The sequence below is a fragment of the Cololabis saira genome, chromosome 5, assembly GCF_033807715.1.
Source record: "Cololabis saira isolate AMF1-May2022 chromosome 5, fColSai1.1, whole genome shotgun sequence".
Lineage (NCBI taxonomy): Eukaryota > Metazoa > Chordata > Actinopteri > Beloniformes > Belonidae > Cololabis > Cololabis saira.
In genome coordinates this window covers 47,257,090-47,281,653 of record NC_084591.1, presented here as the reverse complement: position 1 = coordinate 47,281,653, position 24,564 = coordinate 47,257,090, and the positions used below count along the sequence as shown (strand labels likewise).

General features: G+C 40.7%; 1 protein-coding gene across 1 annotated transcript in view; it reads left to right on the top strand.

The window, feature by feature from the left end:
• The window catches only part of necab2 (N-terminal EF-hand calcium binding protein 2), a 236,510-nt gene extending 211,946 nt beyond the window's left edge, over nucleotides 1–24,564 (top strand). The window contains exons 10-13 of the mRNA XM_061722310.1: nucleotides 3,221–3,333; nucleotides 15,994–16,071; nucleotides 22,191–22,282; nucleotides 23,871–24,564. Coding sequence (XP_061578294.1) covers nucleotides 3,221–3,333; nucleotides 15,994–16,071; nucleotides 22,191–22,282; nucleotides 23,871–23,899 — 312 coding nt within the window. The 3' untranslated portion in view covers nucleotides 23,900–24,564. The remainder of the gene's footprint in view (nucleotides 1–3,220; nucleotides 3,334–15,993; nucleotides 16,072–22,190; nucleotides 22,283–23,870) is intronic.

Sequence of the window (24,564 nt, the reverse complement as noted above, 5' to 3'; positions counted from 1 at the left end):
AGCTCCTCCCGGGTGACTGAACTCCTCACCCTATCTCTAAGGGAGCGTCCAGCCACCCTGCGGAGGAAACTCATCTCTAAGGGAGCGTCCAGCCACCCTGCGGAGGAAACTCATCTCGGCCGCTTGTATCCGCGATCTCGTCCTTTCGGTCACTACCCAAAGTTCATGACCATAGGTGAGGGTAGGGGCGTAGATTGACCGGTAAATCTTCACCTTTCGACTCAGCTCCCTCTTCACCACGACGGTCCGGTACATCGACCGCATAACTGCGGACGCTGCACCGATCCGTCTGTCAATCTCACGCTCCATCGTTCCCTCACTCGTGAACAAGATCCCGAGATACTTGAACTCCTCCACCTGAGGCAGGACTTCTCCACCCACCCGGAGAAGGCATGCCAACCTTTCCCTGTGGAGAACCATGGCCTCGGAGTTGGAGGTGCTGATTCTCATCCCTGCCGCAACGCACTCGGCCTCAAACCGCCCCAGCACATGCTGAAGGTCCCGGTCTGATGAAACCAACAGGACAACATCATCTGCAAAAAGCAGAGACGAAATCCTGTGGTTCCCAAACTGGATCCTCTCCAAATTATGAACAGGACCGGTGATGAAGTACACCCCTGCCGGAGTCCAACATGCACCGGGAACAAGTCTGATCTACTGCCGGCAATGCGAACCAAACTCCTGCTCCGATCATACAGAGACCGGACAGCCCTTAATAGAGGGCCCCGGACTCCAAACTCACTGACCCCCCACAGCATGGCACGAGGGACACGGTCAAATGCCTTCTCCAGATCCACAAAGAAAAAATTTTGTTGGAAATTCCAGTTTTGAACTAATAACAACTGAGTTTGTTTGTTCACGCACACTTTCCTCCTGCCAGTGTTGTGCAACTCTTGTGCGTCCTCCATGCTGCAACCGTCACAGCCACAGTGTCTGCAAAGGATTGTGGGCGGAAAGCTTTGTAAATCAGTCTTCAAGGATTCATTCGCTGCCTGACCTCGCATTTCTGAGACTGTAGGTGGTACTCTGTAGATTCAAAGCAGAAATCCTCATCTTCCATTATGAAAGCTGATTCTGCTCTTTTATCTGTCTTGGAACACAAAGTAAACTGTGTCCACGCGTGTCTCTGCAGCTGTGTTGCAGAACAAGTCATCGACAAAACAGTTTCTTGGTTGAATCTGACTTGACAATATATGTGAATAGATCTTCTTTAAGAGCAATATTATGCCCCGTTTACACGTAGCAAAAAACTGTGGTGTTTTCATGCATTTTGGCCGTTCGTTTACACGAAAACGGAGCTCAAAGTCACCCAAAAACGGCCAAAGCGGAGATTTGTAAAAACTCTGTCTTCTCGTTTGCTTGTAAACGGAGGGAAACGGACATTTAGGCTTCAGAACGTCACGTTATGCGACAGAATCGTCACCAGCGTCATGTGCTCGACCTGTGTTTACAATTTGTTTGGACACCGTCAATATTTTCTTGTATTTTACCTGTTTTATATTCTAAAGTTACACTTAAAAGTAACTCCACTTCTCTGTCACTCCAAACAAAAGACTCTCGTTCATCTTGGAAGTAACTTGAAGTTACTCGTGTCATTTGCTGATGTTTTTTTCCAGGATTCTGATTGGCTAGCATGACTTTATCTTCTGGTTACACTGCCCCCTGCAGGTTTGGCTGCTCATAGCACCTTAACAGCGTATTTATGCGGGTTTGTGTAAATGATGGTATTTTTTAAAACGTAGAGGGGGAAATATCAATTTTTGTAAATATCCGGCTATGTGGAAACGTGGCCTTAGACCATAGACTCGACCAGTGCATGATAGCAGCTGCTCTGGTACCTTTCTTTTTAGCCTTTGTTACTGTCCGGCATATTCAGATGATTTTCATTATTCATTATTATTTGGGTTTTTTTTACCATAATTTATTGTACAAATAGTTATCTTTTGATATTCTGATTGATAGAAAAAAAACCCTCATCATGATGCAATTAGTTACTCAGAAAAGATGTGGATTTCTCAGTGCTCCGTTTTAATAAAGGGAAGAAAAATGCTGCATTGGCAAAGCAGAAAAAGAAAATCAGACAATTTTGTTCATCGCCAAATTAATGTGTGTAAAGTGTGTGTGTGTGTGTGTGTGTGTGTGCGTGTGCGTGTGTGTGTGTGTGTGTGTGGTCAGCTGTGCTCAGTCAGCACTTGCTTGCAGAAGACTGGGGTCTGTAATTAAGGAAAGAGCTAAAACTGCCCTTCAAACTGAAGACAACTTCTCCTGCAATCACAAGCTTGGAAAGTTAAACTGCAACCAATTATGAATTGCATTTTGTGTTGAAATTATCAAATGAATAAGCAAAATGTTTTCTTGTGAAATCCTCCATACATATATATGTATGTATATGTATAGATACTGTATGTATATATGTGTGTACAGGACTGTCTCAGAAAATTAAAATATTGTGATTTTCTGTAATGCAATTACAAAAACAAAAACGTCATACATTCTGGATTCATTACAAATCAACTGAAATATTGCAAGCCTTTTATTATTTTAATATTGCTGATCATGGTTTACAGCTTAAGAAAACTCAAATATCCTATCTCAAAAAAATTTGAATATTCTGGGAATATTAATCTTAAACTGTAAGCCATAATCAGCAATATTAAAATAATAAAAGGCTTGCAATATTTCAGTTGATTTGTAATGAATCCAGAATGTATGACATTTTTGTTTTTTTAATTGCATTACAGAAAATAAAGGACTTTATCACAATAATCTAATTTTCTGAGACAGTCCTGTATATATATATATATATATATATATATATATATATATATATATATATATATATATATATATATATATATATATATATATATATATATGCATATAGATATATAATACTTTCATATAGATATATAATATAAATAAATTAATATTATATTAATATATATAATTTGTTGATGTTATAAAATGTATGAATATGTATTGATTTTATTTATATCTAAATGTTAAACGGAAATACTTTTTATTTTTTTATTCTTTTTCAGTTTTTTCTTTCTTTTTTTATATGCTACCTTTTTAGGTTTGCTTTTAATTTGTTGTTGTGTATTATGTGTGGGACCCCAGGATGAATAGCTGCAGTTTTGCTGTAGCTAATGGGGATCCAAATAAAACTCCAGGTTAATCCAGAAGTGACCTCCTCTTTCTCGTCTCTCTTCCTCTGCAGTCCTTGCTTCTCATCCGTCAGGAGATGGTGGTGTCCCAGAAGAAGCTGGGCGACTTCTGCGAGGCTCTGAAGCAGTACCTGAAGAACGTCTCCGCTCAGAGAGACTGCTTTCAGTAAGTCTCATTAATGCACTGCTTTTTCTTTTTTTTCTCTTTCTTTTCTTCCTTTTTTTTTTTACAACTGCTCTGCTGCAGAGCACAGCGCTGTAACCCTTTTGAATAATTAATGTGTTCCATTTTCAGTGTCGGAACCTCACTGTACTGTATGTATCGCTTTATTTAGTACCAGCTCACACATTCCCTGTTTTTGCTCCAGGTGCTGTGAGTATTATTTTTAGTGTGATTGTTCACACACAGAAAACAGGTCGATTCCCACACTGAGTGAATGTTCCATCATTATACCTGAGTAATCTGCAACGCCCAGGTGGTTTAGAGCAGTGAAATACGAATACATTGTCACCAGTACTGGAGTAGAGGGGGGACGAGGGGGGATGAGGGGGGACGGCACCCCCCCTGAAATAAAAACGGTCCAAATCATCCCCCCCTGAAATAAAAACGGTCCAAATCATCCCCCCCTGTAAAACTGTCATCCCTCCTTTCCATCCCTTATGTCATTTCATCAATGAATGTGGTTTTACTGCTATTTCAACATTTAGAGTCATCACCAGAAAAATAACACCAGAAAAATAACTTATTTGACAATTTTCACCTGTTTCAAGTTCATTTTCACTTGAAATAAGTAGAAAAATCTGCCAGTGGGACAAGATTTATCTTCTTATTACAAAAAATCTTGTTCCACTGGCAGATTTTTCTACTTATTTCAAGTGAAAATCTACTTGAAACAGGTGAAAATTGTTGTTTTTTCCAGTGATGAGTCTTGTTTTAAGTGTAATGAGATTATTTTTACAAATATTAGACATTTTAACTAGAAATAAGACAAATATTCTTGTTAAGATTGTGAGTTTTTGCAGTGATCCATTTTACTTATCCTGTGAAGGACAGAGTCATATTGATAAGTTCAGAAAAGTGTTTTTTATTGTTGTGTTTTGATGTATTTGATGTAAGCCCAGTGGATATTTAAAGCTTACAGAAGGCTGCATTTAACTGCTGCTATGTCATTCCTGCAGTATTTCTGCAGCTGTTTTGGTCACTGCTATTATTTGTAATATATTATATTATTTGTAATCAGCACAAATTATCTGTCCCCATATGATCAAATCCACCATCCCCCCTGATTTTATTTTACAACTCCAGTACTGATTGTCACATACCCAAGGCCTATAGTAAAATAGCTGCTATATAGTGCGGTATACTGTACACACTGCAGCTATTAAAACCTGGGCCTCCCACTCTCTGCCTCTGCTACTGTGAAACTGATATCCAGAGAGGTTTCTTCAAATCCCAGACTTAATTTTCTGTATGTATCGCCCAGAGTTGTATTTGGTGTTTGCCCTTGGTAAAAATTGGCAAGAGAAAGAAACCTTTTCTACCTCTGCTGCGTTGCTTTTGACATCACACACTCCACCATGACTTGCAGGGCTCCATAATGAGACTTAAAGAGTTCAGACGTTCACATTTTAACTGTACAAAATGTTTCAATGGTAATGATTTGGGGCTTCACTAAAAACCTAAAAAAAAATGTTGTCCAAATAGACAGTGTTAACTGGAGTGGAAAAGGAAGGGATTTTAACTTTGATGCAGATGTGCCTGAGTGGCTGGTGATTATTTATGCAAATGAGGTATCAAATTAAAACTATTAAATATGAAAATTAAGCTCTTAAGACAGTGAATGCAGACACCAGTAATTTAGTTTTAATCAGCTCCAAATCACATTTTTACGGAAGACTATTAGGGCCATGCAGGATAAAAAGGGGGGAAGATAATTTTTTTATTGTGCACTTCGAGAAAAAAGTCGAAATGTCGAGATTAATGTTGAAATACAATTTCAAGAATAAAGTCGATATTTCGTGAATAAAGTCGGCATTTCGAAAATAAAGTTGAAATATATTTAGACTTTTTTTCTCGAAATTGTACTTCAACATTAATCTCAACATTTCGACTTTTTTCTCGACATTTCGCCTTTTTTCTCGAGTGCATAATGAAAACAAAATCTTCCTCCTCTAAATTATTTATTTTTATTTTTCTCCCTAATAATCTTCTGTACATTTTTTCACGGTAGTTTATATATATTATAAAAAAATCTATAAGTCTATCACAAAACCCCTGGAAAACATTTCAATAACATGCAGTGAATTTGAATGATACCAGTATTGATAATGCTTATTTGTGTCGATGCTCAACAATACTGGTCAAAATCATTCATAGCAAAACATAAAGACACACATGTATTTGCACCGTTGACCATTCACGTGGAATAATTTCGTTTTCAGAAACATTCCTCTTTTCATTTTCAATTATTTCATGAGAAGAGGTAAAAAAAAAAAAAAGTTCTATCAGGACCAGATTTATTTGAATAAGCATTATTTTCTATACAAAAAGATTAAACAGCTAGGAAACTTCATATTTAGCCTGAAATGTGGGGCAAATGCTTCATCTGTCATTTGTTCTCATGGTTATTACAATCATTCAGACCAAACCCAGCAGAAGACGACAGAATGTTCAGCCAGGACTTTCAGGATTTTAAGCCACAGACTGTCTTTACAGAAAAAAAGGCAAAATGCATACAGTACATTTGGTCAAAATTGAAATGGGCTTTGTGTCCTGGGCTTTATGTTCTGGTAAATCTTGGTTCGTGACCAAGGGCCCGTCTCAGAGCTCTGAGTTTGTTGAGTCTAAACTCAGGGAAACTGAATTTTCTGTTACTTCCCCTGAGCTCTTAACCCTGGTACTGTCTTTGGGTCAAAATGACCCAATTCTTCTATCCTTCTTTCCTCCTGCCATGCTCTCTCCTTCCTTCTTCCTTTGCTCTTTTCCTCCTTTTTTACCCTCCTTTACTCCTTTTTCTTCCTACCTCACTTCCGTCATTCGTTCCTTTATTACCTTCTTTGCTTTTCCTTCCTTCTTTCCTTATTTTATCCATTCCTTCCTTCTTCCCTCCATTCTTTTTTCCTTTTCTCCATTCCTTCCTCCCTCCCTTCTTTCCTTTTCTCCCTTCTTTCTTTTCTTTCTCCCTTCCTTCCATCTTTTCTCCCTTCCTTACTCACTTTCCTACTTCCTTCCTTATTTTCTCCTTTCTTCCTTACTTCCTTATTTCCTTCCTTTCATCTTTTCTCCCTTCCTTACTCAATTTCCTACTTCCTTCCTTATTTTCTCCTTTCTTCCTTACTTCCTTATTTCCTTCCTTCCATCTTTTCTCCCTTCCTTACTCCCTTTCCTACTTCCTTCCTTCCATCTTTTCTCCCTTCCTTACTCACTTTCCTACTTCCTTCCTTCCATCTTTTCTCCCTTCCTTACTCACTTTCCTACTTCCTTCCTTCTTTTCTCCTTTCTTCCTTACTTCCTTCTTTCCTTCCTTCCATCTTTTCTCCCTTCCTTACTCCCTTTCCTACTTCCTTCCTTCCATCTTTTCTCCCTTCCTTACTCACTTTCCTACTTCCTTCCTTCTTTTCTCCTTTCTTCCTTACTTCCTTCTTTCCTCCCTTCCATCTTTTCTCCCTTCCTTACTCACTTTCCTACTTCCTTCCTTCTTTTCTCCTTTCTTCCTTACTTCCTTCTTTCCTTCCTTCCTTCTTTTCTCCCTCCACCCTCCCTTGACCCAAAGACAGCACAAGGGTTAAGAAACTGAAATAACTCATCTTCAGAGTCTGTTACCGTGGTAACCGTCTCTGAACTGAACCTGGTCAAGAGCAGGTTAACTTCCACAAACTCTGAGTTACTTTCTCTCCTTCACTCTTCTCGTGGAGCTGAAACAGTTTCAGTTTCATCAGACGATCGATCATCAGGGACTGACTTACAGTGTGATGGATTTCCTAATGATGGACTGTGTGTGACTCCTGCAAGAGTTATGACTGCTAACTAACTCTCACAGTCTGTGGGATTATTTCCAAACATTAAATGAGAAGAGTTTGAAATAATGGTTGTAGCAGGGCGAGTGCTACCGGGGCCGACCGAAGGATGGAGAGACACGGAGTTTCGTGCAGAACCCTGTTTTATTCGTTAAATCACCAACATGTGCACAAGCATCACACCAGACAGCTCCTCCGACCACCCCGCTGCTGTCCAGCTCCCTTATAAGGCAGGCAGGGTGGAGAGAACCATCCACTCAGGTTGATGGGACACAGGTGCGTGTTCCATCCACCTCTCCACCCTGCCACACACCCCCAACGCCAACCTCGAGCTGGGGTCTGTCCGTCCGTCCGAGCCTACTCCCCCCCCCGCCCCCTCGGAGCGGGAGAGGAAGCCCGGAACCCTCCGGGCCTTCCTGGTCGGGGGTCGTCCCCGGCGTCGGCCTGACCAGCGGAACGGTCGCGGTGGTCGCCCCCGGCGTCGGCCCGCCCGCCGTGGAAGACGCTCTCGGGGCCGGGCCCATGGTGGCCTCGGGCCACACGGTGCGTCCACGACCGCGTCCCTCACGGCGCAGCCCCGCTCTGGAGCTGCTGCGTCCCGGACCACGCCCTCCTTGGTGACGCAGCCCTGCGCGGGCTGCTGGTCCGCCTCCAGGACCGCCTCCTCCTCGGTGACGCAGCCCTGCGCCAGCTGCCGGTCCGCCTCCAGGACCGCCTCTTCCCCCACACTCCGCTCCGGCCGCTGGTCCGGCCCCGTCTCCGCAGCCGCCTCCCCCGCCAACTCCCCCTCCGTCTCCGTCGCCGACTCCTTCCCAGGAGCCGTCGCCTGGCGGCCCGCAGCTTCTGCCTCGCGGCCCCTAAGCTGCGGCGCTGCCAGCGCTGCCGCGGCGAACCTCAGATGGGGTGCAGGGGTGGGTCGCTCCGCGGGTCCCGCCGCCTCGGGAGCCGCCGCTTGGCGGCCCGCAGCTTCTCCGACCCGGCCTGTCAGCTGCGGCGCCGCCCGCTCCTCCCGCGCTGCTGGTGCAGGGCTGGGTCTCCCCGCGCCCACGAGCGCTTCCATTGCGGCCAGCTGCCGCTCGCCCTGGTCGCGGAACATGGCCGTCATGCCCGCCATGGCCTGGGCGAGCGCGTCCAGGGCCCGCTCCATGCCTCTCTCGCCCACCCTTCGAAGCCCCACGTTGGGCGCCAGATGTAGCAGGGCGAGTGCTACCGGGGCCGACCGAAGGATGGAGAGACACAGAGTTTCGTGCAGAACCCTGTTTTATTCGTTAAATCACCAACATGTGCACAAGCATCACACCAGACAGCTCCTCCGACCACCCCGCTGCTGTCCAGCTCCCTTATAAGGCAGGCAGGGTGGAGAGAACCATCCACTCAGGTTGATGGGACACAGGTGCGTGTTCCATCCACCTCTCCACCCTGCCACAATGGTTAACTGTAGCTGATCTATAACTGCAATCTTTTGTAAATTAAACCTCATCCTTCCAAGAGTGTCACCTTAGGCTGCTCTTCTTGTGATTTTAAGGCTGATTTGCAGTCAGTGACCTCACAGATTAGTCTGGAGCCGGTAAGTAGTCAGTGGTCGTCGCTGGTCGGCACTGGATAATTAAGTGTGAACAAAATCAAACCAAAGCCACTAGACAGCAATGCTGTGGATGCTTTCAGCACATTCCATCGGCCCGCTTTACTGTCTCATACAGTATTGCATTTGTAAGCACTCTCTTGGGTTAGTCTCTGACAAACAACCATTTTTTATTCATTTTATAGAATAATAAACATTATGTACATTTCTGAGCACAGGCAGAATGAAAAATGACTCCTAAGTCATTCAATTTACACAATCAGCGTAGTCATCATTAGTAGACGGTAAGAATGGGGGGGCATGTGTAATTATTTGACGTGCACAAACGTTGATTTTGTCCTCCAGCAGAGCTCTCAGAACTTTCCTCAGCAGCAGCTAGACTGCCCCCAGCAGGTTAAGAGAAGTACTGCACAAGGATCTTTCTGTTTCAGATGGTCAGCTCGTTTTTATTTGTCATGAATTCAGATTTATAGTAAAGAGCTCTAAAATTAGCTTATCATTGTGATAAAGAAACCCCCTAAATAACAAACTATATAAAAGGTATGTTGAAAATCCTATGAATGAATATTTTCAAATAAAAGAATGAATGGATTATCATGAATAATTACTCATGCTTTGTGAAGCCAAAGTGCAACTCAGTGTATGTAAACAGCTGACGGAAGAAAGTAACTAAGAAAAAAATCTCTCACTCAAAGAAAAAAAAACTTAACCCTTGTGCTGTCTTTGGGTCAACGGAGGGTGAAGGGAGAAACGAAGGAATGAAGGAAGAAGGAAGTAAGGAAGAAAGGAGAAAGATGGAAGGGAGAAAGGAAAGAAAGAAGGGAGAAAAGGAAAGAAGGGAGGGAGGAAGGAATGGAGAAAAGGAAAGAAAGAAAGAAGGGAGGGAAGAAGGAAGGAATGGATAAAATAAGGAAAGAAGGAAGGAAAAGCAAAGAAGGTAATAAAGGAACAAATGACAAAAGGGAGGTAGGAAGAAAAAGGAGTAAAGGAGGGTAAAAAAGGAGGAAAAGAGGAAAGGAAGAAGGAAGGAGAGAGCATGGCAGGAGGAAAGAGGATAGAAGAATTGGGACATTTTGACCCAAGGACAGAAAAAGGAAAAGTGCTAGACAATGGCATAAAAATGTTGTCTTTTTCTAAAGTGCAGTAATCACCTCCTGATCTGATACATTTCCCTGTATCCACGTATCACCAAGATCTGCTTTTTAACCAAAAGAGTGATGAGAAATGCAGACTTCTGTACTTCTGCACGATCTTTTGCTAACTCTGAAGGGATTTTTATGAATCAATGCTTGTTCTAAAGCTGAGATGTTAAACAATATCCATGTTATTGGTGCTAAACTCAGTTACAGCTAAATCTATTCAACGGCCAGTGGAAATGGAGTGATGGAAGCACGAGTCGGACTGCAGGCTCGATGCAGCTGTGGCAGTGACGCCCGTGCACGGAGCTGAGTCAGCAGAACTCTAAATTTACCAGTCCATCTCCATCTCCATCCCCACCCTCATCTGCAGGCATTAACTATGCATGGGGAGTGAAGGGCCGGGACCACGAAGACAAATGTCTGAGCTGAGTTTCCACCTCTCCCAGGACGAGCTGCTGGGAGTTGTTCAGGATAAAAAGCCCAAATAAAGGGATGGAATTATTTAACTCTTGGGATTTTTGGTATCAGCCTTTCCTCCAGGCAGCACAGGGTTTGGTAGAGAACCTGACGCTCCAGTCAGCCATTTCAGCCTTTACATTTATATTTCAGAGGAGGCAGATGATGTACAGAAGAGTATTAGGGCCAGGCAGGAGAAAAATAAAAATAATATTTTAAAAGAGGAAGATTTTTTTTTCATTATGCACTTTGAGAGAAAAGTAGAAATGTTGAGAAAAAAGTAGAAATGTTGAGATTAAAAAGGAAAGGAAAATTAATGTTGAAGTACAATTTCGAGAAAAAAGTCAAAATGTATTTCAACTTTATTCTCGAAATTCCGACTTTATACACGAAATTTCGACTTTATTCTTGAAATGGTATTTCAACATTAATCTCGACATTTCGACTTTTTTCTCGAAATTTTGACTTTTTTCTCAACATTTGGACTTTTTTCTCGTCATTTCAACTTATTTTTTGAAGTGCACAATAAAAAACAATCTTCCCCTCTCAAATATTTTTTCTCCTGCATGGCCCTTATACTCTTCCCTAGATGATACACTGAAAAAAGAAAATAGTTGGACCAACTTAATTGAATTGTTTCAATTGGTAACACCTAAATGAATTAAGTTCTTTGAAATGAAGTTGAGTTAGATTAACACAATTGATTTAAGTCACATGTACTTAATAATTGTTCTCAAACCAATGTTTTGCATTAATCCAACTTAAAATTAAGGCTTAAATTTAAAAGGCAACTTAAAGTTTTTGGTTTATCCAACTCAATTATTTGCATAACCCAAAAGTAAAATCCTGCTCCTTTCTAACCTAATACAACACTGCAAAAACTCAAAATCTTACCAGGAATATTGGTCTTATTTCTAGTTAAAATGTCTCATTTTTAGTCAAAGAATCTCATTACACTTAAAACAAGAGTCATTACCAGAAAAATAACTTGTTATTTGACAATTTTCACCTGTTTCAAGTACATTTTCAATTGAAATAAGTAGAAAAATCTACCAGTGGAACAAGATTTATCTTCTCATTATAAGCAAAAAAATCTTGTTCCACTGGCAGATTTTTCTACTTATTTTAAGTGAAAATCTACTTGAAACAGGTGAAAATTGTTGTTTTTTCCAGTGATGAGTCTTGTTTTAAGTGTAATGAGATTTTTTGACTAAAAATTAGACATTTTAACTAGAAATAAGACAAATATTCTTGTTAAGATTTTGAGTTTTTGCAGTGTATGGTTTCATTAAAATAAAATATTGAAGTAACCTTAAAATGAAATCTTAGTTTGTTATATATAACTAAAATTACAATTTTAAGTTGGCTGAAAATAAAAGTTTTTTTTAATACTTTATTGTATATACAAATAACCATTAACTTTATGGCCACCAACACAAGTAACTGTTGGTAAGACCACAAAGTGACTTTGTCAGCAAAGTGCAAAATAGTGCAAATATGCCTAACAATGTAAACAAACTGTTCTCACAACTAACATGCCAAGAGAAATCATAAACCTCTTAACCAGCTGTAGCCTTTCCATACGAATGGAAGGAAATATGTCTGGAGAAAAACAAAACTTCTGCCAAACTCGTTACAAAATCTGTGTAAAAGAATTTTGAAGTTGTGGTTTGAGGAACATTTGGTGAGTCTTTTTGAGCAAAAAAAAGAAAGAAAGAAAGAAAGGTCCAAAATCCAAAAGAAGCATTTTTTTTACATGATGTACATGACTGTCTCAGAAAATTAGAATATTGTGATAAAGTTCTTTATTTTCTGTAATGCAATTAAAAAAACAAAAATGTCATACATTCTGGATTCTTTACAAATCAACTGAAATATTACAAGCCTTTTATTATTTTAATATTGTTGATTATGGTTTACAGTTTAAGATTAAGATTCCCAGAATATTCTAATTTTTTGAGATAGGATATTTGAGTTTTCTTAAGCTGTAAGCCATGATCAGCAATATTAAAATAATAAAAGTCTTGCAATATTTCAGTTGATTTGTAATGAATCCAGAATGCATGACATTTTTGCATTACAGAAAATAAAGGACTTTATCACAATATTCTAATTGTCTGAGACAGTCCTGTATGTTCTTTCACAGTATGGCACTAGAGAAACAACGCCATTTAAGACTAATTTAGTGACTTGGGGTAATAGTCACAGTTTTTTCTTCTTTACTATCTTCAGCTTTGAATTGAATATGTTGCATGAGCCATAAAGTTACATATTTACACATGTACACATAATGATAAAGTATTAGAACAGCAGAAAGTTTCTCAAAAAGGACTAATGCGATTGACTTTACAGAAAATAACTTATTTTGTTATTTTGTCTCACAGTTGTTGGAGCTCAGTGTGAATATTATTCTTCCTCTACTTTTACTGAATATACTTTCAGCAAAGTACAGGTTCACAGATCTGCAGGAGAAAAGCAATATCACGCAGCTCAGTGATTTACTCCCCATGAAACGGCTCAAGCACTTACAGTACAGTGAAATAAAAGTATTCTTTTTGATGTAGGAGAGACGTCTCTGGCTTCAGGAGGAAATTGGGGACTAAAAAAATTGAAATCTTTCATCCCTAAATCAAGTGTCAAATTGCACTGCACAGCCCGACCTGTATAAAAATATAATATATCAAAACTAAATGTAGGTTAGATTGAAAAATGGGATCCTCTGTGTAAATACCCTCTTTAATTCCTCTTTAATTCAGAATTACAATTAAATCCGATTTAAAATGAGTAAAGATTACCATGTAAACACCTAATTCCCAATGAAAATGGCCATTCTGAATTAAACTTAATTCTGAAGTAAGTGGCTGGTTTATTCTGATTTTAAATCTGAATAGAATAATTCCAGATCATGTAAACACTCATTCCTCTTTAAATTAATTCTGGTCTTTCTTTCTGCTCGTTCCCTCGCCCGTCTGTCTCCATGATCTTATATTCCTGCTGGGCTGGTTTTCCAAACAAAGTTTCAAGATGCAGCAGCAGTAAACGCTGGTCAAGAGCAGAGACCATTTATTTAATAAATAGAAATCATTAAAAGAACAGATGGAAACAGGAAACATCAAAATTGTGAGCTTTTCAAAGTTGTATCAGCTAAGTTAGTTTTTCTTCCGGTAGTTTAACTTCCGGTCCCCCCCCTATCCAATCAGAACCTTCCCAACCCCCAGACCTGGAGAGGAATTGGAGAAAGACCATCAAACCTCAATTCAGAAGACCTCAAGTCACTGACAAAAAAAAAGTATCTGCTGACAAGATTATGTTTGTGCCAACTTTTATTTTCTCTCTAAGTTTAAATGATCCTGTGAAGCAGCTGCATTCCTCTAGAGCAGGCATCGGCAACCCGCGGCTCTAGAGCCGCATCCCCTTTTTCCTTCTTCTTTTTTTCCTTTTTTTCTTCCTTTTTTCTTCCTTTTTTTCTTTTTCTCTTTTTTTCTTCATTTTTTTCTTTTTTCTTCTTTTTTCCTTTTTTTTCTCTTTTTTTCTTCCTTTTTCCTTTCCTTTTTAATCTCGAAATTTCGCCTTTTTCTCTAAATTTTGACTTTTTTCTCGACATTTCGACTTTTTTCTCTAAATTTTGACAATTTCCTCGACATTTCCACTTTTTTTCTAGACATTTCGACTTTGTGCATAATGAAAAACAAAATCTCCCCCCAGTTATAACTAATACAGATACATGCAACATGTGTTGTCTTCATTCTAAGGTTGATACAAGACTTTTCATTTTTTGCGGCTCCAGACATTTGTTTTTTGTGTTTTTGGTCCAATATGGATCTTTCAACATTTTGGGTTGCCGAGCCCTGGTCTATACTGTAGGTAATTTGTCAAATGAGAACATATTAATGTGTGTAAATAATAATGCCATCAGCCATAGTTGTGGTTTGAAGCTGCAGCACTTTAATGCTGAGAAAACCAGGGCTGGGCAAAGATCCCATGTGGATGCATTTCCATTAAAAATGTTGAGCGTGTGTAATTCAGCATGTTCCTGCTCCTCTGGAAGCAGTGAGGGGGAGTGTTTATTACTGTAAACACTATAAAATCCCTCAATAAAATTCCAGTCATTTGCGCTGACCTGGTCACGCACTGCTCAGCTTTATCATCGCTCGTTTCCATTTTTATGGATGCAATTTTCCGCTTTTTGGTTTGACAACAATAGAGTGATGTTTTTTTTCAAATGACCATGGTTTTCTTGTGCCTGGTGTCTTATTTCTTATTTCATCCCAGTCATTTCTACTTTTTGTGTCTTAGAATTTCTCTGTCCTTTATTTTTCGACTTAGGCTATTTACACCCTGCTATCAATATCAATGTATGCTATTTGCACCCATTTATTATTAGAAAAAAGAAATGTAAAAAAACTTTTTTTTATTGTGCACTTCGAGAAAAAAGTTGAAATATATTTCAAATGTTTGTTTGTTTTTTTCTCTTTTTATTTCTTTTTTTCTTTTCTTTTCTGTTTTTCTTTTTTCTTCTTTTTTTCCTTATCTTTTTTCTTCTCTTTTTCCTTTTTTTCTCTTTTTTTCTTTTTCCTTTCCTTTTTGAAATGTCAACATTTCAACTTTTTTTAAGAAATTTTGACTTTTTTCTCGACAATTCGAATTTTTTCTCGACATTTCGACTTTTTTAAAGAAATTTTGACTTTTTTCTTGACAATTCGACTTTTTCTCTCGACATTTCGACTTTGGTGCACGTGCTCATGGGCAACGCATTTGTTTTAATATTGTTTTCATATGGACATATGCACATGGTCTGGGAATGCCAACCTGTTGCAAATGTCTGGCAACAGGTTGCAACTGCATTATCCTCCATAACAGTACAGAATATTCCAATAAACCCTCAAACTCTTATTTTAAATAATTGATCAACAATCAATACTTCACTATGTCAAAAACGAATTTTGCTTGCTGGCCTAACAGCAGCAAAAAAGATAATAGCAGTAAGATGGAAACCACATTGGTATCTGACCTTCCTTGAAATTATCTACCTGGAAATATCTACAGCCCCAATCCATGATGCAAAACAACTAAATATTTTATTTTGGTTTATGGCAGCAGATCAAATGAAGGCCAAACTTGAAAGATGTATTTAACATTGACATAGACGACCTTGTTGCAGCTATAGCCTACTTGTCCAGTTTTTGATATTATTATGTGTTGCCTTTGTTTTATTTTATCCTTTGTTCTATTATCTTTGTAGTGTCTGTTTTTCTTCATTATCAATTGTTTTCATGGAATGCTTAGGTCCGAGGGCTGGGTTTGAAGGGGCTGAGAATATGTGTTAATGCTTGTTTAACATCATTGTGGATGCCGTCGTTGATAATAAGAAAATCATGAAAAATAAATGAAAACATTTGATCACAAAACAAATATTGTTTTCATGTGTCAACAGGGTGTGAATAGATCAGCTGGGGCTTGCTATTTGTACCCTGGTGCAAATAGTCCCTCCGTTATTTTTCCTTCTCCATCTCTTTCTCATCTGCCACTTCAATGATTCCCAGTAAATGTGATGTACTTGCTTCTCTTCTTTTCAACTCTTCCTCCCTCTGTGCCCTCTTTTATTGACTCTGTCCCTCTGTGTCTGCTCCAGTGTGACTGCAGTGCGTCTGCCCGACGGTTTGTCCTTTGTCGTCTATGAGTTCTGGGATGGGGAAGAGGAGTGGAAGAGGTGAGTGTGGACAACAGTATAGATCAGTAAAAGCTGCTTTTAAAAGTTCTTTCATTTTGTCAAACTTTTTTACCCCTTTGAGCCAAAAGCAAGAACAAGAATTAAACATCTCCTTTAACCCTTGTACTGTCTTTGGGTCAAAATGACCCAATTCTTCTATCCTTCTTTCCTCCTGCCATGCTCTCTCCTTCCTGCTTCCTTTCCTCTTTTCCTCCTTTTTTACCCTCCTTTACTCCTTTTTCTTCCTACCTCCCTTCCGTCATTCGTTCCTTTATTACCTTTTTTGCTTTTCCTTCCTTTTTCCCTTATTTTCTCCATTCCTTCCTTCTTCCCTCCCTTCTTTCTTTCCTTTTTCTCCATTCCTTCCTCCCTCCCTTCTTTCCTTTTCTCCCTTCTTTCCTTCCTTTCCCCCTTCCTTCCATTTTTTTCTCCCTTCTTTCCTCCCTTCCATCTTTTCTCCCTTCCTTACTCCCTTTCCTACTTCCTTCTGTTAGATTTCTAAATCATCAACATACATTAATTAACTTAGAAAAAGACACCGGAGACTATGGAATGATTTTTCAGGTGCTCCTGCAGGAGGGGAAAGCAATACTGACAGAGGCAGCCCCCTGACAGCAAATGCTTCCCAAAGACCCTCCCTTGCAGGAAGCTTTTTATTTGGTAAAACTGACAGGAAACTTGACCATATTTGGAACAGTGAATGTATAGATGTACAATTGACAAAAACAGGAAACAGATGGTCACACAGACATGGTATCAGATGATAGTTGAAAAGTCACACCTTATGACTTTTCAGTTAGTAAGTAACTTTGGTGTGCAGAGCAACAGACATCCTTTTAAGAAATGTTCAAGGGGGTTTTGTTGTCATGAGATGGTCAACTTAAAGACAATGAGATGGCTGTCAGTCGATCCCCCTGACAAAACCTCCTTAAACCTTAAAAATACAATGGGACAGTTGTTGGACAGCCCAAACCCTTAACGGAACACGGGAAGGGCAGCCCTCATCTGTTAACATGTGATGGGGGTCTTGGAACTGATGTGCCTAAAAACAATGGTCCATTTGACCAACAAGGAAGTCAGCAGTTTTAACCTCCTGCGTGGCAGGCGAGAATTCTACCACTGAACTACCAATGCATGTCATGAGAATAACAGGCAGTTTTCTAATTCTGATTCTGGCATTTTCACAATGATAAACTTGGATTAATCTCACATTTCCCTCCTTTTTATCATTTTGAAACTTCACCAGTAAACAAAATAAAACACTCCAGTGTCATCGTAAACATACAGGTAATGAAAACACAGAGAAGTACAAAGACAGTGATAGTCAGAATCGGAATCTCAGTCATTATGTCAGCATGACTCAGTAGTGAAAAAGTCTCTTCCATTCCTCGGACTCCTCTCCTAGTTTGTTGTCGCAAGTCAGTTTGGCTAGTCTTCCTCTTCAGGCTGGGCTGGCGAGTAGGCATCAGATGATTTCTTCCGTGGGCAAAGGTTTTGGAACCGCCCGACTTCCTGCCTACTCAAGCCTGGCACGTTTCTCCGCTAGCTTTCACTGCAACTGGTGAACGCAGTAGATCGTTCAGCAGCCTTTACTGCTGCCGGTGTCCTGATCTGGACAGCAAAAAGGGCCCGTCCTGACGGAGTGATGACGTTTCACCACTCGACTCAGGATCTAGTCACCCAGTTTCAGCAGTTCCTGCTTTAGGAGAGGGAGAGAGGAAGAAAACAGCAGCGTACAAGAAGACGATTCTCATGTACAGTTCGACTAATGGCCGTCATTCAGGCCATGGCTTTCCTGAGCCTTAACTTAACAGGCCATTAGTTCACTCCAAGAATGAAATCCATATGAACAACTTCAAATGGATAGGTCCTTTCATGTTGTATCTGCAACATGTCGGAAAGCTCCTACTAAAAAACTTTTAAAGGGTATTTAGTATTTAATCCTCATGATGTACCATATGTACCCCTACTCCCTCCTGTTGAGCCATAAAAACTCCCTATGGCTCAACTTAGCCACCAGGGGGAACAACTTCCTTGGAAGCACCAGTTTGCTTCGCTCCAGACAAAGGCCTTCTGAAGTTACAGTAGCTAGTTGCAGTAGCACCTTCATTTAGCCAAATGCTTTTTTCTTTTTGCAAGAGCATTGTTTCTAATGTCAACAGTGGATAGAGGGGGTCAGGACTGCCTGAGTCCTGACTCCTCCCCAGATAAGTGTCCCTCCCACTTTTTGACCTCTGCATCCTGGCAGGTCGGCAGGTCTGACTTAAACATTCTCTAGGGTCGGATATCTATGTCCCTCAGAGATCCCCCCTCCCATCACCAGATTAGATGGGGCAAAACCTTTAAAATTCTGTCTCCCACCGTAGATTAGACTACAGAATTTCTCATTGAAAAACGTTGTGGGTTATGATCTTATTAAAGTAACACCACATAAAAACTGTCAGTGCAGCAACTCTTCTGCAACGTAAACAGTAGTCTTCAGTGAACTTATATATATATATATATATATATTGTATGTATAAACAATAATTCACAGTCACAAAACGTCGGACTGAAAGGAGGCATTCTATCAAATAATGCCTTCTCAACTGTTGTTGAGCTATATTTTCCCCAAATCAAAAAGAAATGCCAGAAAATTGTCAGAAAATTGTCAGAAAATTGTCTCCAGATTAATCATATAGTCTTCAGGAGATTCTTAATCTTCTGTTTGCATGCTGCAACACAAATGCATGCTCTTCTTATGAAGACTCATAGAAGTCTTAAGAAAATTGTGGGATAAATTCCCATGCGTAAACTACACATAGACAAAAACTCACTAACATTAAACACACACTTCAGATCATCTATATGTGGGTTCGTGTTTCAGTGCAAATGTGTAAATTACTTCTCCTCAAACTAAACTAACCAAACTCAATTGGTGCATTTCAAATTAACTCCAAAACTAAATGATAGCAACACTGATCACAAATGTACACATTTTCAGTGTGAATAAGCTAGTATGCACTCAGAGTTCTTCTTTTCTAAAAAGATTGTACAACGGGTTTGTTACTCCTGCATACAATCCGAGTCAAATACAGTATTACAAAAGTAATCTGCAAATTAAATGGTGAATTAACCCAATTTAAAACTTCTATGATTCTATGCCTTCATTCAGGGCTTAGAATGATAGAACAAACTATATTTCTCAATTTTTCTATGTTTTTTCCAAGAGGAGAGCTCAAAACCCCCCTCCTTCCCAGCAAACACAAAAAAGTTCTCCCTCAGACACAGAGCCTTGCAGCCGCTCGTAAACCGGAGAATCCTCTCACGCACACACAGACACACAGCTGCAGTCGTTATCATTTTAACAAAACCTTCGACAGATAAGCTCATACGAATTTAAACGTTTTACCTCTTAACATATTATCTTATAATATCCAAACATATTCTAACATGTTTCTTCTATTCAACCCCTATCTAATATTTTGTGCTACAGGCAGACCCAAACAGCCCCTCCTCCTCTATTGGAGGAACAGGCTGCATCTCCAAGCACCATAAAATCTGCTCAAGCAGATCACGATCTGAATGAGGACTTTTACGTATCTTTTTCTATCTTATCTATCTTCTATCTTTTCCTTTTCTGTCTTGATTCAATTTCTCATTTTAACGCACAACTATGAGGTCAATAGAATCATATTTCTCTTTCTCTTAAAATGACAGAAACTTTCAGCTGTTTACAACGTGTCATGAATACACCCACACAGACAGTGTCTCTCACATACACACACACACACAGAGACACACACAGAGAGCTGCAGCTTGTCACACAGACACAGAGAGTCACACCCTGCTGCAGCCCCGCAGCTGCAGCCTGCAGCTCTCTCCCCTCCCCAGTCTCTTCATCACAGGTTGCTACTTTCTTGTTTTTTCTTCTAGTCTTAAATTAGTCCATTTACTTCTTTTTAAGTTCCGTATATTATTATTTCGCAAGATTTTACCTAAAGTTTTTAGGGACGTCTCCCCATCAATTAAGCATCTTTTAGAGATTCTTTAAGCATAAGTTTCAGCTTAACCACGCCTCTGCTATTTTTAGTCAGTTATTTTTCTTTCTTAAGTTTCTCTCAGAACACAAGTTTCCTTTTTCAACAGTTTGGTTTTAGCCTGATCTTTTTAGTGAACAATTTAAATTTTTCCTCTCAATTTTAGAAACCCCACATTGAACAGACAGTTTTCCTGTCATAAACATCAGACAAACATTAGACAAACAATAGACAAGACGAACATTAAACAAAACCCATTAAAAATCATTCCAAAGAAACCTCTTCTTGTTATTCTGTCGGGTCCGAAACCCCTGTGTTGGCCTTACGCACTGCCCCAGGCATAGTATTTTTAGAGGCCCCTATGCCTTCTATAAAAATCGTGTCCCCGACCTGCTGCCAATCACCTCTTTCACTAACCTACTTGTTAGTACACAGAATTTCACTCATATTTTACACAAAAATACTTCAATACCCCAGGTATTAAGTAAGAGGAGGTTTCTCACCAGTCTCCTAGTGCTTTCCCCTGGCTGGGAAATCTCGTCGTCTGGACTCTGGAACAGCGCAAGATCAACCTGGCCCCGTCCCTGAAGTCGGGAACGGCTGTCGACAGATTTTTAGATGGCCCGTTGAATCTTATGCCACCCCAATCGTCACAGCTCGAGAGATTCCGGGTCTTTCGGCACCAAAATGTTAGGTTTCTAAATCATCAACATACATTAATTAACTTAGAAAAAGACACCGGAGACTATGGAATGATTTTTCAGGTGCTCCTGCAGGAGGGGAAAGCAATACTGACAGAGGCAGCCCCCTGACAGCAAATGCTTCCCAAAGACCCTCCCTTGCAGGAAGCTTTTTATTTGGTAAAACTGACAGGAAACTTGACCATATTTGGAACAGTGAATGTATAGATGTACAATTGACAAAAACAGGAAACAGATGGTCACACAGACATGGTATCAGATGATAGTTGAAAAGTCACACCTTATGACTTTTCAGTTAGTAAGTAACTTATCTGTGGTGTGCAGAGCAACAGACATCCTTTTAAGAAATGTTCAAGGGGGTTTTGTTGTCATGAGATGGTCAACTTAAAGACAATGAGATGGCTGTCAGTCGACCCCCCTGACAAAACCTCCTTAAACCTTAAAAATACAATGGGACAGTTGTTGGACAGCCCAAACCCTTAACGGAACACAGGAAGGGCAGCCCTCATCTGTTAACATGTGATGGGGGTCTTGGAACTGATGTGCCTAAAAACAATGGTCCATTTGACCAACGAGGAAGTCAGCAGTTTTAACCTCCTGCGTGGCAGGCGAGAATTCTACCACTGAACTACCAATGCATGTCATGAGAATAACAGGCAGTTTTCTAATTCTGATTCTGGCAGTTTCACAATGATAAACTTGGATTAATCTCACACCTTCCTTCTTTCCTTCTTTCTCCCTTCCTTCCATTCCTTCCTTCCTTTCCTACTTCCTTCCTTCTTTTCTCCTTTCTCCCTTCCTTCCATTCTTCCCTTCTTTCCTCCCTTCCATCTTTACTCCCTTCCTTACTCCCTTTCCTACTTCCTTCCTTCTTTCATCCTTTCTTCCTTCCTTCCTTCTTTCCTTCCTTCCATCTTTTCTCCCTTCACCCTCCCTTGACCCAAAGACAGCACAAGGGTTAATGAAAACTCACTGCTGCCAAAGGACTGATTCACAATCTACTAGTAAAGTATTGAAATTCCTTCCTGGAATAAAAGCTCATCTGGCGTGTGAGAATACAGCTGAGTCAGCGGTTTCTGGAGCCGAGAATGCCGTCTTTCCTTGTCCCTGCTTTTATTGATTGGTGATTTGCAGTATAAAGAGAACGCTCTCTATTCTTCCATTAATGTCAAGAGTGTGTTCCACATTGAAATGGCATTGTTGATCTGCAGCAGGTCCTGATGATTTAGTGATGGAGGAGAAGCTGCTGACGGAGCTGCTGGTGATTCGGAGTTTCTGCTCCGCTGCCCACAGGATCTTGCTGCCATTAATATTTCAGATCTTACAGTAAAGGCGATGGGGCGTACTAAGCAGTTTGAGCAGCTGAACGGACGTGTGCGTGTGTGCTTTTCCATTGCAGGCATCTCCAGTCAGCTCCCAACAAAGCCTTTCAGCATGTGAAGGTGGACACGCTGTGCCAGCCGGAAACCGTGTCCTCCGTAGCCGTGCCAGGTCAGTTAAACATCCGATAGCTGCACATTTATCATATTAGATATATATTAGTATAAACTACTGAAAAACACTTGAAAACACATATCAATGGGGGGAGAAAAATGTCCAGAGATCCAGAACATGAACATGAACATAAACATAAACCCACGAGCAATTATTACATAAACAATGGCAGGTAAAAACTCCCCTAGTGGGAGAAAAACCTTAAGCCAAACAGTGGCCAGAAAAACTCCCCTTTAGGAGGGAAGAAACCTGGACCAGGACCTGGATCATAAGGGGGGACCCTCCTGCCTAAGGCCAGACTGGGGGGTCGGGGGCGTCAGCAGCACAGCAGGCAGGTGGAAGCAGCAGCGGGATGACCAGGGGGGGGCGGGCGTTGGGCCGGGACCACAGGCTCCTGAAACTCTGGCCTGCAAACATGCACAAAAGAGAAAAAAGGGGGGCCGGCACAAGAAACTACAGGAACGATTGACAAAAATGATAGCTATGAGATATTTATAATAAATAAAAATGGAAATGGAGAAGAGAGGAAGGGAAGAGGAGAGGAGAAGAAGGGTGAGAGGCACCGCCCAGCGGATCATGTCGGTGCCCCCCTGCAGCATAAGCCGCGAAGCTATATTTGAGACTAACTATTATAGTCTTGTTCTGTAGCTGCAACTATGACTACTGACTCTAACACACTAGAGTTTACACTACCTAGAGATTTACCAACACCAGCTAGAGGTTTACTAAACACTAACTATAGGCTTTATTAAACAGAAAGTTTTAAGTTTAGTTTTAAAGGTGGAGGTGGTGTCAGCCTCCTTAACCAGGATTGATTGGCCCCCACATACTTGTATTCATGCCCAATAACATCAGAGCCAGTGGCGGAGCTGGACTTTTAACCTTGATGTAAAGCACGGTGGCTTAGTGGTTAGCACTTCCTCACAGCAAGAAGGTTCCCGGTTCCACTCCCAGGCCCAGCAGGGGCCTTTCTGTGTGGAGTTTGCATGTTCTCCCCGTGCTTGCGTGGGTTTCCTCCGGGTACTCTGGTTTCCTCCCACAGTCCAAAAACATGCATGCTAGGTAAATTGGTGATTCTAAATTGCCCGTAGGTGTGAGCGTGAGTGTCTGGTTGTCTGTATATGTGGCCTGTGATGGACTGGTGACCTGTCCAGGGTGTAACCCCTGCCTCTCACCTGTAATGAGCTGGGATAGACTCCAGCAGACCCCCGTGACCCTGTAAAGGATAAAGCGGGTATAGATAATGGATGGATGGATGGATAAAGCACTTTGAATTAAAACTAGATAAGACTTCATGCTGTGGTCCCATTATGTTTTCCAGCTAATACGTCACAGATTCACTCATCTGCAGACATCTGGTTACAAAACAAATTTCCGGCGGAAATAAAAACCTTCTATTTCAGTGTGTTGGGAGAAAAAACCTCATAGTGTCACCTTTCGAAAGAGACCTAAACCATCTCTGTACTTCAAACAGTTCAAGAACAGCTTTCAATTTACTTTGGCTTTGCCTTGGATGCCGTTTTATGCAAAATTATGCAAATTTTGCAGGAATGGTATGTGATTTCATTCTCATGTGTCTTTGCAGCCGCGTGGTGCAGCGTGAACAAGGACTGAGCATGAAGACACTTCTACTCCACGCCAAGACACCCGGACACCCCCACGTCTCTACCCCCCCCCCGACACCCCACCAATACTGTGCCGACCCCTCTAACCCCTTTAACTCCCTTAACTCCTTTAACCCTTGACTCTTTTTGTAAGTACATGTTTACATAGTTCAAATGAATTAGTGTCAACTACAATGAAGAATAAACAAACGGTACGTTTGACAACGGGAGGTTATGAGAACGTGTTTGCATCTCCCTGTGGTGCAGTAGGTTGCTGGTTTCATTTCATGTTTCATTCATCATGTAGCAAAGGACCCGGAGGTTTAGTTTTCACGTAGCACGTACAGTTTCGGGGGGTTCTCTATTCAAGTTTGCTTTGACTTGTTCCACCCGTTGGGGATGAAGACGGAGGAGGGCGTTACTCTCACATCAGCCATTTGGAGCTTAAACTGCAGATGAGGACTGTAAAGCCGGGCAGACACGACATGTGCCATTGTCGGCTCGTTTTGAACCGATTTTCGACTTTTTTTTCGACATTTCGACTTTTTTCTCGACATTTTAACTTTTTTCTAGAAATTGTACTTCAACATGAATCTCGACATTTCAACTTTTTTCTCAACATTTCGACTTTTTTCTCGACATTTCGACTTTTTTCTCGACATTTCCACTTTTTTC